At 56.6% G+C, this 15,132-nt stretch overlaps 1 protein-coding gene across 1 annotated transcript in view; it reads left to right on the top strand.

Annotated features, from left to right (window-relative positions):
• Positions 1–15,132, top strand: part of Ush1c (USH1 protein network component harmonin) — a 43,432-nt gene that overhangs the window by 27,512 nt on the left and 788 nt on the right. The window contains 11 exon segments of the mRNA XM_013124230.3: positions 645–797; positions 1,894–2,010; positions 2,494–2,976; positions 5,570–5,689; positions 6,968–7,018; positions 9,407–9,448; positions 9,971–10,024; positions 10,307–10,406; positions 12,866–12,975; positions 14,131–14,186; positions 14,547–14,655. Coding sequence (XP_012979684.2) covers positions 645–797; positions 1,894–2,010; positions 2,494–2,976; positions 5,570–5,689; positions 6,968–7,018; positions 9,407–9,448; positions 9,971–10,024; positions 10,307–10,406; positions 12,866–12,975; positions 14,131–14,186; positions 14,547–14,655 — 1,395 coding nt within the window.

The following is a 15,132-nucleotide window of genomic DNA, read 5'->3' as shown; positions in this document are numbered from 1 at the left end:
GTTGAAGACACAGTTTAGAGGGAACCCTGGTTTTGGATGCTCTGGGTGATACTATGTAGAGCTTACAGATTAAGACAGAATCCAGCATCCCTGGCTTAGGGTCCCACGTCTAGACCAGGAGAGATGACCTCTGCACAGCAGGTTGATTAGCTCACTCAGCTTTTCTAGAATCTCCCAGAATGCATCTCTAGCATCGAGCCACCTTCCTCCTCTGATGCTGGGGAAGGCAAGCACCCAGGTCCTAGGAAGTGAGCACGACGCCTTTTATTGAGCAGTCCTCGGAGATTTACAAAGCCCTTTCACAGATGGTATTTCATGGGCACTGGCTAGAAGCCTGTGAGGGCAGCTGTTTCCACTGCTGTAGAGATGTGGTGAGTCCAGGCCCAGAGAGGTTACAGAACTTAGCCAAAAGGTCACACAGCTAGTTGGTGAACCAGTTAGCAAGCCAGTTCTGGCTGATGGAGGGAACCGTGGTCTGCCGGACCTCATTGGTCCAGTGCCCAGTGTGGTAGCCCAGAGCTGTGAGTGGGGCCCACTGAGGCAGGCTGCCTCGTCTTGTCTGTGAGTTGGATGCCCTGCTTGCTGTCTTGTGCTGGTGCCAACACCACCCTGTGACCCTCTCACACACACAACGCCCCGTCCAGAAAGGAGCAGAGAAGAAGAAAGCCAAGCATGACAGCCTGCAGGACTTGAGAAAGAACAAGAAGGAGCTGGAGTTTGAGCAGAAGCTCTACAAAGAGAAGGAGGAGATGCTGGAGAAGGAGAAGCAGCTGAAGATCAACCGGCTGGCCCAGGAGGTGTGTGTGCGCGGTCGCGGTGTGTGCACTGTCCCACCGCACTTCCGAGGGCCAGTTGGGGTCTTTATCCACAGACAGGGTGTAAAGACAGGCCCTTCCCTCCAAGTCTAGAGATTGCAACTGCCCCACCGACCCAGGGTCATCTGAGGACAGCTCTAGGTAAGGTGTATGTCTGAGGCTAAGGCTAGACTCCTGGCTTAGGGTCTGGGTCTGAGGCTACCCTCTCTGTCCAGACTAGGTCTCAGGCTTGCCACTGATACATGTCTGCCCCCTTTATTTACTCCACCTAGGAATAATTCTATGACAAGGCCTCTTCTCCTTAGGTGTGTCAATGGAGCTGGTCTGACTCACAATCTAGCTGAGGTTAGCCCCTCGTCCTCTCTGGAAAGCCTGGGTCACCTTCCACCTGCCAGTCTCAGTCAGTCTGCTCTTACTACCAAGTCTCACCGAGCTGCATGGCTCTCAGTATGTGGGTCCAACCTTTGTCAAGTGTAGATGTCAAGTCTGAAACTATCTCCAGTAAATCAGGCTTGGAGTCCGAGGCTGCTCCCATCAATGTGGGGTGTCTGAGGCTAGACCTCTATAACCTGTGACTATACCTAAGACTAAGCATGCCAGTAGTGCTCTCACAGCACGAGGGGTCCCTGTGTCTTGAGGGAGGTGGTTGGCCTGAGCTCCCTGACTGCAGGCAGTGCTCTTCCTGCCTCTCTTTAATGCTCCCATGAATCACAAAGCCAGGCTGATTAGATTAGAAAACCAGAGAAGTCCTGGGAAATGGGAAGTGGATTAGGTCTGGCACTAAGAATAGATTAGCTTCAAAATGAAGAATAAGATTGAACCTGCATTTCTGAGGACAGGGCAGCCCTGTGGAGAAGCGAGAGTAAACTCGTAGAAGGGGGAAAGAAGTTTCGAAAGAACTCCGAGAGCCTGGGGTTTGGTGCCCTGGGAGCCCAGGTGGAAGAGGCCTGCTTCTTTTTCTAGATGCCGACAAGCGCCTGTACTTGGGGAGGGGTAGAGCCGTGCCTCTGTGTGTCACTGCCCGCGTGACTCAGTGTGCCCTTTGTCCTCTCCTTTGGACACCGGTCCTGGGTCCCAGGTGTCTGAGACTGAGCGGGAAGACCTAGAGGAATCAGAAAAGACTCAGTACTGGGTGGAGAGGCTCTGTCAGACCCGCCTGCAACAGATTTCCTCTGCTGAGAATGAGATTGCTGAGGTAACAGATCGGCCTCTTCACATGGACCCTCCTGACACCCTTAGAACATGCACCCTGAGGACAGGGGGAAGCATGGTGGCCCCTGGTGGTCATCACAGCCACGCTGGTGCACCCTCCACTGTCTGCAGCCCGGCCCCGACAGCTCCCTCTTCACCTCCTGTTTTGGGGAGGGCGACATGCCTGTAATTATGCATTTGTCTTCTGAGTGACCACAGGTCCCTTCTGCCCTGAGACAGTCCCCACGGGCCTGTTGTCCCTGCTGTCGCACTAAGGCTACCCCTACATGCTCAAATGTGTCCTGCTCTAGAGAGTAAACGTTCTGATCACACCCAGGTGGCATAGCTCGGGCCTCTCCTTGGCTGAGGAGCTGGGTGGCAGCACCCGCTGTTCTGGTCTGCGGGCTGGGGCTCTAGCAGTACAAGGAAGGAGCACTGTAGCTGATATGCCGTGGGGTGGATAATGACAGAACTTCCCCACCCCCAGATGACCACAGGGCCCCCGCCTCCCCCACCTTCTGTGTCTCCTCTGGCCCCACCCTTGAGACGCTTCGCCGGGGGGCTCCACCTCCACACCACCGACTTGGATGACATCCCCCTGGACATGTTCTACTACCCCCCCAAGGCCCCCTCGGCACTGCCTGTGATGCCCCACCCTCCACCCATCAACCCACCTGCCAAGGTCCCCGCCCCTCCTGTGGTTCCCTCAGCAGGCCACATGAGCGCCTCATCCTCGCCTTGGGTGCAACGCACCCCGCCCCCGATTCCCATTCCTCCCCCGCCATCCATTCCCACCCAAGACCTCACTCCTACCCGCCCACTGCCCTCGGCACTAGAAGAGGCCCTGGGCAGCCACCCCTTCCGCAGTGGGGATCCAGGCCGTCCAACCGATGACTGGGAGGCAAACACCCCCAGTGGGAAGCCCACCAGCTCCCCCACCCCGGAGCGGAGCTTCCCACCCACCCCAAAGGTACCGCCTTATTCTGCATGGTGTGCTTGCAAACAAAGTGGGATGTGGGCGCTGTTTCCCATGCCCTCCACTGCCCCAGTGAGTGGAGGCAGGAGGAAGCATCGTCTCCCCCCACTGCCCAGGCCTGCTGTCCTGTCCTGCATGAGTGTGCTTTCCACTGGGTTTGCAGTCCTGTGTTTACATGGGGAATTGCTGTGACCATGAAATGAGCAGCAATGTGTCGGGTCAGTGTCACTGTCCTCTTAGCTCCTGGCTAGTGGTGGCTGGTGACCTGCAGTGTAGACCTTTCTGGTTGTGTGGATGAATAGCCTGAGAACGTCTCATGAGTGGGAAGTGAACCCTTGGCTTGCCTGGAGAAGGGGGCATGAGGGAAACTGTGGGGGGTACCTAGCTCTGAAAATAAAGGGAGGACTACCCAGGGTAGCCTTAGGACATTACAGCACCCTTTTCCATAGTACTAGCCGCGATCCTGGCTTGCCGTGTGACACTCAGATACTTCTGGCCACCACCCAAGAAACACTGAAGATGAGTTCTTAGAAATTGTCAAGTTTACTATTAAAAGATGGGAAATGTTTTTCTTGGATGTCGAGAGATTGCACGGTGGTATTTTCAGAGAGACATATTTCCCATCGATTGATCTTTAGCCAAAGGCTGCTTTGGGAGAGCCAATCCCTGAGGGCCGTGTGAGACTTTGATCCTAGTAGCTCATGGCCAGGCTCGTGACTCGGCCGCAGGGGCTCCTGTCCCCTGGGGGTGAGGTGCTGGAGATGGTCAGCAGCACCCCACCAATGGCTTTCACCACCACTCAAGTTTCCGTGGGGAGGGTGGGTCTAGTGGCTCAGATCACCCAGGGGAACGGGACAATGTCAGGTTCCTGATGCTGACAATTCCCGGCTAGAGGATCTCAGAGGCATTGGAACTCTGTGAGCCTCAGTCTGGGAACATCTCCCCAGAGCCGAACCAGCCACCAGCTTTGGGACACTGTGTTAGCCTGGCAAGAAAGTCCCATCCCTCTCTGCAAATGACACCAAAAAAGTGGGCAGTAGCTTTTCATTAACAAATCTGATTCTGAGATGAGACACCAGGTTCATGCCTTGTCCCTCTTGGTATGAGAAGTAGGTAGGGGCAGAGCTGAGAAGGTACCATGAGGCTGGCACACCTGCCTTCCGCGAGTTTGCCATCTGAAGGGAGAGCCACTGCAAATACAGGGCTCTTCTCTAAGCTAGCACAGTGAAGCGCTCCATCTGAGGATACCTCTGCCTTGTTGGGGCTTAGAGCTGAGCCTTGAGGGATACAGCACAGCAGGGGGCAGAGGAAGGGCATCGGAGCAGCAAGGAACATAATGATGGCAGGAGGGATGGTAATGAGTCAGACTGTATAATCTGGAATCTTGTTCTGACGTTCCCTAGCTAAATGACTTTGGGCACCTGTTACTCTAAATAGTATGTGAGCCTGGACAGCCTAGTCTGTAAAATAGGAATACAAGTGGCACCCAACTGCTGTGAGAACCAATGCATGGGGGGGGCTCCACTCTGACTTCCAAGGAACCTTGATCAGAGCAAATGGAGGGTTAAGGTCCCCACACAAGGAACCGTAAAGGACTGGACCATGAGTATCCGAGTGACAGAAAACGCAGCACTGACCTTGACTCGAAGCTGCTTCACCATGCTGGCCTTCACCCCATCTACCTAGTCCTCCGCCTGCTGCCCCTTGCAAGTTTTCATTATGTGGGTAACATGTCTGTACAGTCGTCACCCCTCATTAGCAGGCCTCAGGAGTAGAATCAGGCACTGTGTGTGCCTGACATCCCAGCACCGCCTGAGGAAGGTTTCAGAACCGTGCATGTATGTGTGCCCAGGCACTGCATGGGTGCCCGCCATGCTGTTGACTTACTTGTAGATTCACATGTTTGTGAAGCACCTACCGCATGCTAGGCACTCCGCTAGGCCCTGGGACCCACCGTTAGACCGCAGCCGTAGTCCCGGCCCAAGACGGTCTAGCAGGAAACAAGGTGAAAGGGGGTATACACAGGTGTCGGGATAAGTGTGGAGTCTGGGAAGGAAACAGTGGGGAGACAAGAATCTGATGAAGGGCTTTGGAAGTCAGGCCAGGTAGATGCTGACACTCTCCAGGGACCCGCCAAGGGTTTGGGGATACGGCTGCGCCTTGTTGAGAGATGGTTTACCAAGTGATCATGTGGTTAGAACAAGTATTGTCAGTTCCAGAATGGTCTGGTCTCTGAGCAGTCATCAGCCCAGGGCTTCTGGATACTGTGCCTAGACACGGAACCACAGATGCCTCTTGTTACCCCACAGGGACTTGAATACTGCCAGAGGAAAGTCTTTTAAGGAAGGGGATACTGGGTGACCAGTGTGAGGGAGCTTTGAAAGTGTGCCCTCTGTGCTGGTCGCTGATTCCTTAGAGACACTGTGGCGTTCTGTCCGTGACAAGAGCCTACCCCAGACCTGTCAGGGTGGCTGAGTCGGGCTGGCTTCGTGCATGGGTGTGATCTGCATGTTTGTAGAAGTACAGTGGCTATCCCTGGCCACACTCACCATGACTTCACACGGGTCTCTTAAACTAACCCCTGTAGACATTTTGCCCAAGCCCACAGCCTCCACGAGGCCCTGGAGTGTCCACCATCTCCAAACCTGTCATGGTCCACCAGGAACCCAACTTCATCTACAGGCCAGCTGTGAAATCGGAGGTCCTGGTAAGCCCCTTGGGACCCCTCGGGGGCGTTTCTAGTGCAGCAAACCAGGATCCTCTCGCCCAGTTTCTGACACCTCTGGAAGGGAAGTGAGATAGGACACAAAGATCAGCCATCATCTTGTCACCTTATTGGTTAAGAGATGAACCCGCATGATTTGCAGCGGGTGTGAACCTGTCAGGTAGAACTCCTGTTCTCTGACTACACAGCCTGAGGCTCCATCTAGAGATGGCGGCTTTGAGTCTGGGGAACTGGCTGAGCTGGTGAAGAGTTTGCTGTGTGAGCATGAGGACCTAAATTCAAACCCCAGGATCCACTTTTTTTTTTAAAGTTGGGCATGGTGACATAACCCCAGTATAGAGGGGACAGAGACAGGCAGGTCCTTGGGGCTTGCTGGTGGGCCAGCCTAGCCTACTGTGAGTTCCAGGTCACTAAGAGATTCTGTCTCAAAAGATAGGGTGGGTGGCACCCGAAAAATGACAGCCGAGGTTGTCCTTTGACCTCCATGTACATTCACACCCATGCATATACATGTGCACATGCACATATGTGGGGGTTGCCATGTGTCAGGCTCTGTGTAGCCTCGGAAGATGGCTCCCATCACCCCCGTTCACAGCTGAGGAAGCTGTGTGATTAGGTGATGTTTGTCTGTGGGCTGCTTACCCACAAGCCTCTGGGCCTCCAAAGCCATGATCTTACCATTCCTCCCAGAGCCTAAGAGATTGTGTTGGCCCTGACCTGTGCGCAAGGCCTGTCTGGCCAGGCGTGGGGCAGCTCCACTGGGAACATAGCCAAAGAAGATCCCTTGCTGTCCCCATTTCGAGTCTCAACCCTCTGGGTGTGGCCCTGGGGGAGTGGAAAGGTCCACTGACCCCAGTCCTCACAGCTAAGGGAGCTGGGGGTCACAGTTACCCCACAGACTCCAGCCTCTGACTGACCTCCCACAGTGGGGGGACGTCAAGGAAACCCTACCCAGACGTCATGGTGGGGCACTCCCGTCCTAATTTTGAGCTTTAGCTGTCCTGTCAGCGCCCCTAAAGGGCAAAGGTCATGCTCTGGGCCTGCCCGCTGAGTCAGCCTGTGTTCCCTGGCTCATGATGAGTGGACTCTCCTCAGCTCCGCAGCAACAGCTGCACGGGAGCCCTGGAGTGCTCCCTAACATAAGTCTGTTTGGGGAGGAACAAGGCAGCCTCAGGCTGGCAGCCCCAGGGCCTGGCACCAGGGAGCAGAGGGTACCTATCTTTAACTTCCTGTGGGGGGACTGTTTTTTATTCCTGGCAGCCGCAGGAGATGTTGAAGAGGATGGTGGTGTATCAGACAGCGTTCAGACAAGTAAAAGGACACCCTTGTAGCCGTGTGTCTGGTGGTCCTGCCTATCTGGTCCTCCCCCATTTCACACTGTGCCTGACTCCTCCTTCTCCACTCTCGTGCCTGGCGGTTTCAAGGTACCCCAAGGACCACCTACTGGGAAGCCTCAGGCCAGCACTCTGTCAACCCCCCCACCCCCACCCCCCACCCTCCCCACCCCTGCCACGCAGAAACACACACACACACACACACACACACACCTCACCCCCAGCCGAAGGGGACCAGTGGCTGTTCAGAGGATAATCACTGACTGAGAAGGCCCAGCTGGGGGATCTCTGGAGGCCAGCATTAGCCCTGGCTCCATCCGTAGGAGAGAGGGAAGGGGTAGGGGTAGGCAGCCGGATACCTCCTTTTAGTCTGTACTCGTTCCAAGCAGATCGGTTTTTCACTAAGCCACAGGAGATGGCAGCAGCTTGGCCTCTCCATTTGTCTGGGGCTCACGGAGACCTGGAAGTCCTTTGGCATCTGAGTCGGGTCAGGCAGAGAAGCCATGTGGCTTCCCTACATCCTGGGGCTCCCACCCAGAGCCAACTGTTGGATTGACAGCTTGACCACCAATGAGTGAGGCCCCAAATCAAAGGTAACCTGGCCAGCAGTCTCTCCACGTCAGCCCTGAGAGCTGATTTCATAGGCAGAGATTGAAGTGGGGGGCGGGGTGAGGGCGTAGGCAGAGTATCTGTAAGAGACTGCTGACAGCCCAGGACCCGCGATGGACGGGAGACGGCTGTCTCTAAGGTCATCGGGACCCTCGAAACTCAGCCTTCACAGCAGGTGGAAGAGCGCCCTTGTCTCCCCTGTGCCGCAGAAGGGAAGCAGAGGCAGGCAGCCGCGCTCGAGTGCGCCCACTAGTGTCAGGCCCTGGATTTACATCCAGGACACTGGTTCTGCCATCCGCCCTTAAGCCTCTCAGAGCACTGCCCTGGCCCGGTAGGCACCGAAGGGCCCATAGCTGGAGACACGAACAGCCCCCAAAAGGAAAAAGACAGCAACTCAGGGGCTTCAGGCTTGCAGTTAAACCCTCGGCCTCCTCCTGACTCGTGACCTCAGGCATTCATGTCACCTCTCTGGCTTGAGTTTCTCCGTCTGCTGAACCAAGGGCGTAGCTCTCTTAAGGCATACCAGCAGTAATGTTTTGCAAGTCTCAGGATTCACACAAGACCTGCCACCCAGCCATCCCTAAGGACAGTACTCAGAGTCCCACAATGGGGACTGTGGCCTCTCTTGGAGGCAAGGGCACGGGTCCCAGATTCTGCCTAGTAACCTCCATGGTGCTTAGACGTGCTGTGTCCCTTGTTCTGTGTACCGTCTGACATGAAGAGACTGGCCTGGACGTGGTCCCTGACCTTGGCCAGACAGATCCAAGGCCTCACTGGGGTTCAGACTGGAAAATAAAAGTCTAGGGGGAGAGGCTGCGGGCAGACATCCAGGGACCCATCTGTTGTTGGGCCCCCACCTTGTGCCCAGAGTTTCATAGCTGTAATCTGGGTGGGACAGGATCTCTGACCTGCTCACGGAGACCTGGTGAGGCCTAGGGAACCGTGTGGCCGTCTTTCCAGTGGGGACTGACTGTGGAATGGCACCCTGGCTTCCAAGGCTGGTGGGTGCCCTGGCTCGGCCTACTGCGTGTGACTCCTGGGCTTCGTCTGCTTCTCGCCATCTTGTTTCCAAGTCTTGGCCATTTCCCCACAGCAACCTCAGAGCCAGGGCCCCAGAGTTGTGTTCCCTTCCCATCTCCCCTGGGGAGGGAGGCCTCTTACCTTCTAGATAACAGAGAGAGTGGCCAGACACCTGCCCCCAAACTCGCCACCACCTCCCCTCTCCCGGGGGTTTAGAGTGCCTCTTGCCTTCCCCAGTCACTCTGTGGCTGTGTTCTCCGGGCCAAGCAGCCTCCTAGACAGACCTGGCCCTCCGTGAGGTCAGAGCACTGAGGAGAGAGGCATGGCTTCACCCTAGGGCCTGGTCACGCCCTCCAGTGGTGACATAGAAGGCCAGCTTGGGCCCCAAAGGCCTGCAGAATGAGACTTTCTGTGAGGCGAGGACTAGCTGCCTAGACACCCAGATCCCAGTGGTATCCCTGAAGCCACACATGGTCACCCGTTGACCAGGGCAGAAACAGGGCCGCGTCCTCCAAATGCTTCTTGCCGCTTCCTGCTCGCCGCTAAGCAGGGTACTGCATCCGTTGTCACTGCCGCCTCCTCCCTCTACCCCCCCCCACCACAGCTACTCCCTGTCCCCGGCCCACCTCTTGCCCCTGGGATCTGACCCACCTGCCCTCTTCCTTGCCTGTTTGAGCTTGCGTCTGCAGTGTGCCTCTGTGGCTTCTACATCCTAAAGCCCTTCCTTTGCTTCCAGGATTTCAGAAAATATGAAGAAGGCTTTGACCCCTACTCCATGGTAAGAGGGAGCTCTCCAGCTCAGGGGGAGCAGTCCCCCAAATGAGGAAGAATTGGAGCTTTATTCTGGACCCTGGGGCGTACAAAGAGCCCCAGCAATGCCCCAAATGCAGGTTCTTGTAAAGGGTCCATTTAGGCAGCCTTTCAATGAGAACCATGGTGTGTGTGCTGTGTGCATACATGTGCACATGCATGTGTGTAATACACGTGCAGGAATGTGTTGCATGTGTACATGCCCACATATACGTGTGTGATGTGGAGTTATTGTAGCAGCTACTTTTCTGCACACTAGCTTCATGCCACGCACTAGCTATATGTTCACAAGGCTTTCTTCATCATCCCAGTAAGCAAGCCCATGACGGTGCAGCTCGGGGCCGCAAGAGCGAGAAAGCTCGTGCATGCGTGCATATGAACCCATGTGCGTGTGCACGTGCCTGTGTGTGCCTGTGTGCATGTGCGTGTGCACGTGTGTGTGCATGTTCAACAAGTTCACAACTGTCCCCACCTGGCTTTCTGTTTCTAGTTCTCGCCAGAGCAGATCGCAGGGAAGGATGTCCGGCTTCTGCGCATCAAGAAGGTACCTGCTCATGGGGTGGAGGCTGTCACCAATCTTCTCTATCCATGCCATCGTGGTTCCCTGCTTATTCTACTCCTAGGCAACTCAGCAGGTTCCTGCTCCTCTCCTCACTCCTCGTGGGGGCACATACTCAGCCCAGGCCTGCTTTCTCCCACGGCTCTCTCATGGCCTCTGCACTGCATGGTCCCTTGTCCCCTGCACTCGTAGTCCTGTGAGAGACGTCCTGGTGCTCCACAGGCTGCCGTCTGTGTGGCCACCTAAGACCCGCTTTTCTCCACCCAGGAGGGGTCTTTGGACTTGGCCCTGGAGGGTGGAGTGGACTCTCCTGTGGGGAAGGTGGTCGTCTCTGCTGTCTATGAAGGGGGAGCTGCTGAGCGCCATGGTAAGGACTGGCTTTTCCTGGTTGCGGGAGGCTGTGATGGCTATACCAGACGACCCAGGGGAGCAGACGTCTGCGGACTTCAGATGGCCTCACAGTTGTTCAAGAATGTCAGGCCCATCCCGAGAACCATCTGGTCAGTCTCAGACATTGCCTGACGCTGTGCCGTGGTGTCAGGACCTGAGGTGGCATGGCCAAATGCCACCCTGTCCTCTAGGGACTCCAAGGCCAGTGACAAAAATGGGCTCAGTATCACAGCTCCTTATAGCAGCAGGATCGTCAGCCGAGGACTGGCGGGGAGGATGGTGGGAGGGGAGCCATGAGAACCCAGGGGGTGTGGGGTGCGGTGGAGCCTGCGGAGTTGAGCCCCGCAGCCTGTGAAGACAGAGGCCCCCCAGGGAGAGGGGGCATGCCGAGGGCAGGGAAAGCATCCTGGCAGAGCTAGCAGGGGGTCTGTGGAATGAGTCACATATCAGGCATTAGTCTAAGGACCTGGGCCCAACAATTTCATGATAGTCACTCACCGAATCCCATCCACAAGCCCCAGGTATACACCATCGTGATTCTCACGTCACAAATTAGAAACTGAGGCATGTTGAGATCAACCCACTTCTTCAAGGATCCCCAGCTAGTAAAAAAAATGTAGGCAGGACTTGAACCCAGGCAAATTGGCCATTTGTTTTAGTGCCCAGTATAAGTAGCACCTCTAGGGAGGTCTTCACAAGCCTGGCCGCTCCCACAGGGCCAGAGACCTCCCACACTCCCCCCATACACACTGGCTCCCCCACGCCCTCCTTCCCTTTCAACAGAAACACTCTCTGCTGGGGGTGTGGCCCAGCTGGTGGAGCACGTGCGAACCCCGGGTTCCATCCCCAGCACTCTATAAGCCAGGATTGGCGGCATGTGCCTGTAGTCCCAGCACTTGGGAGCTGGGAGCATGAGGATCAGAAGTTCAAGGCAGCGTAGTGAGTTTGAGGCCAGCCTGGGCTACATAAGACCCTGCTTCAAAACTGAGCAAAACCCCAGAACCCATGGTTTACTGACTCAGGACCCAGGCTGTCTCTTGCTTCACCAACTCACTCACCTGTCAGTCTTTGAAAGCTTGTGTCAAACTCCGCCGTTGCTGATGCTTCTGCCACACCGGGAAGGGCTTCTGTACCCTGGGAGCTCTTTGTAGAACCCCGATGCCCCCTCCATCCTAGGCAGGTGCAGGAAATCCTAGGATTAGCTCCCTTCAGGCTAGAACAAGGCCCTTCCATGGCCAGGGTGGGTTAGGGTGGAGGGGTAGAGGACCAGGGCCTGAGACAGACAGGGGTCTCGAGTCAAAGGCCCCTGCTGGCTGGCAGGTGGCCTTCGGCAGTTGCTGAGGTAAGCAACGCACCCTGGCCGCCTGGGTGCTGTCCAGCCCTGCCACCCATGGCCTTGGCCTAGAGAGCCCACCGAGTCCCGCTCAGAGCCTTCATCTCACTTCTGCTCATCCAGACAACGGTCGTAACTTCCTGTTACCACACTCTCCTCTTCTACCCCCATTTCTGTGCAACCCAAAGGACAGTGTGCTTCCAGGCCACCCGTGCCACTCCCTGGGTCCCCTCATGGCTTCGCTGAGAGCAGCTATCTTCAGTTTCTCTGCAGAGGGAAATCTGCTCTATGTGGTTTGGTCGCATGCAGGGTTGGAAATCCCAGGACATTCCCAGGAACACGAGCTCCAAACTGCTGTGGCTGCCTCCTTACTGCCCGCCACACACCACATCCTGTGGTCTCACACTTGTGTGAAGCGATTGATTGCCACGTAACCAAGAGTTCTGTGCGAACCAATCACAGTTCTGTCCAAAAAGGAGGTCTGGTGGCCAAGAGGTGTGGGGAATCATATATAATCTGCTCACTTATAGAGTCATGGCGTGCATTAGCATATCTGAGGCTCTGACAGGTCCCGCAGTGAGAAACCTGTTCCTCTATACTTCCTAAAGTCAGCGGATGCCAGGGCAGTCGTCACGATGTCCTTGTTCGTTTTAGCACCGTCCTGTGGAGTCCCTGCTTTGTGTTAAGTACTATGAGAACAGCTCGGGGAGAGTGGAGAGCCAGGAAGACAGCCCTGCCTTGTGGGGCTGGGAGGAGGGTGGGGACATCAGCAAGCGTGGGGATGGTTGTGGTCGTGCTCCGGAAGATGCTGGGCACGGGAAAAGGGTCCTAGGAGGGAACTGAGGGGACTCATTTTTGATGGAGCTAGTGTGGCGGGCGTTGGAGAGGTGTAGCCGTCTCTGGTGGCACAGGCTTTCTGGACTGCACCAGAAATGCAGGTCCATCCTGCTGCAGAGTGCAGGTCAGGGATGCCTAGAAACTCCTGTGGGAGGGGCCTTGAGAAATGGAGCTCTGGGGACCAGAGTGGGGCCTTTCCACCCTCCCACGGTAATCCTCACAAAGGCCTGAACAGGCACACGTCTTAAGTGTGCTTCTCCCTGAAGGTGGTGTTGTGAAAGGAGACGAGATCATGGCCGTCAATGGCAAGATCGTGACGGACTACACCCTGGCTGAGGCTGAGGCTGCACTGCAGAAGGCCTGGAACCAGGGCGGGGTGAGAATGAGTCCCTCCCTCCCTCTCCCTCCCTCCCCACCTGCCTCAGACCCTGGTGTCTGAAACCAGACCTCACAATGGCCATGGCCCAGTGCGGGGCTGGTACCCAAAGTCCAGACCGTGGGTTGGACCTGAAAGGCTTCAGCTCTGAGAACTGTCACTTCTTACTCATCCTTGAGTCCCAACAGCCGGTGGCACAAACACAGACTCCAGAAGACTGGCCATGGCTGCCTACCGCTTCCCCCCCCAAAGAAACCTCCGAGGTCTTCTCTGAGTGTGTGCTTAGTAGGAGCACACGTGTGTCGGGGGTTGCCAGAGAGTGAGCAGACCAGAGGGCAGATATGCCATGCGGGTCAGGGCTGCCACATGACGCCTCTCGGGATGTGCGCTGCACAGCATGAGGGGGTGCCCTCCCGCAGACTACCATGCAAATGGCACCCCCTCACGCTGTGCAGTGCGCAACCAGAGCCACTGTGTGCAGGCAGCTGAGCCTGAGGTACTGAGCTCAGTGCCGAGGAAGCTGACGAGATGGGCCTGGGACCCACATGAAAGGATGTGGAGAAGAGAAGACCAACGGGTAACGCGGTGACTGTCCTTGGTGATCTAAAGGGCTGCATCAGAGCAGGGGGAGCAGCTGTGTTCTGTGCTCCCGGAGGGAGGCCAACGGGGTGGGGAGAGAGGTCAGGTCAGTCTTAGGCGCTTTGGCCTGGGGTGGGGCAATGCTCCTTTCCGCACTTGCCAGCGAACACGCCCAAGGCCGGGTGAACAGTGATGCTGCCATTGAGGGGGCTGGGTGTCAGGATCAGAGAGTGAGGCCCGGAGAGCCTGCGTGTGCTCTGCATGGCTCGGGGTGACAGGTGCAGCTGCTCAGAGGTACACTCTCCTAGGATGTACCCTAGACTCCAGGGTCACATCTGTGAGTCCATGTGACCGCCCAACTCTGGCCCATAGATTCGCATGGGAACTTGGTGCCAGCTGAGGGTCTTACAGCCCTGCTCATGGGGGGCGTGGGCCTCCAGAAGGGAACCCCAGTTTTCACTGTGCCCTGACTGACCCTGACCTGTAAAGCCCAGAAATGGAACAGAACACCGGGCAGATGCGTCCTCACCCCCCCCCCCCCCGTGGGCCCTGTGGTCACACGGTTTCTCTCCACAGGACTGGATAGACCTTGTGGTTGCCGTTTGTCCCCCCAAGGAATACGACGATGAGCTGTAAGTGTGTTTATGTACTCTTCTCTCGCTCCCCTGTCTTCCCGGGATCCCAGCCACCTTCCTCCAGCCTCGCCCAGTGAGAGGGACACCCCGGGAACTCATCTGCTGGCAATCGTGGGGCCTAGAACACCCTGGGCTAGAGACACCCTGGAACAGAGTGCCGGGCCTGAGTAAGGCTGGCCCATGCTCACCTGCCCGGTGAGCCTCCATTTCACATGCCCTGGAGAATCTATAGTGCCCGTTGGAACCCAGGGCCTAGGCAGGACTGGAGAGGCAGAAACCCAGAACAGGGAGCGGTCCTGCAGAGCCTCGCCCGGCAGTAACTGAGCCCTCTTGCCTCCTGCTCCACCCGGCGTGTAGCTCTTCTCTCCACTCTTCTGCAGCCGAAAGCCCCCAGCCGGTCCGAAAGCAGCTTGAAGCCCCTGAGCCCGTGTGTAGACACGGGTTCTTCCTGCAGCGGGAGCCCACGGTGACTAGGCAGGCAGCTGCAGGGCCCTGTCTGCCCATGCTGCGCGCCATGTGCTGCCACTGATCCTGGCACGTTCTTTGGACTGGTGTCTGAAGGGAGGTAGAGGCAGCAGAATTGTCGCCCTTGGGGCTGGTGTCAATGTCTGGGACACTAGAGCTTAAGGGGGTGCACAGGACCCAGTTGGGGGCACTGGCTTGGATGCCCACAGCCCTTTGGGTCACAGTAGTGGAACGGGGTAGCACTAAGCACAGTGGTGACTCCCGCCTGCTGGGCTGGGCTGGAGAACAGTGAGGCCCCCCTGAGTCTCCCCGCAGGGGCCTCTCTTCCCGGTGAACCCCGGGGCCCTGCTCAGGCAGAGCCAAGTCATTCAGGCTCTTTAAGCTGGTCCAAAGAACCAGGGTTGGTGGGTCCCACTGATGGCTCTAAGTCCTGCTTTGGGACATTGTCATCGGTCCCCTTTCCACCTTGATCTGGGCT

This window comes from Mesocricetus auratus, unplaced genomic scaffold (assembly GCF_017639785.1).
Source record: "Mesocricetus auratus isolate SY011 unplaced genomic scaffold, BCM_Maur_2.0 Super-Scaffold_100054, whole genome shotgun sequence".
In the NCBI taxonomy this organism is placed as follows: Eukaryota; Metazoa; Chordata; class Mammalia; order Rodentia; family Cricetidae; genus Mesocricetus; species Mesocricetus auratus.
This window is presented reverse-complemented; position numbering and strand designations above follow the sequence as displayed.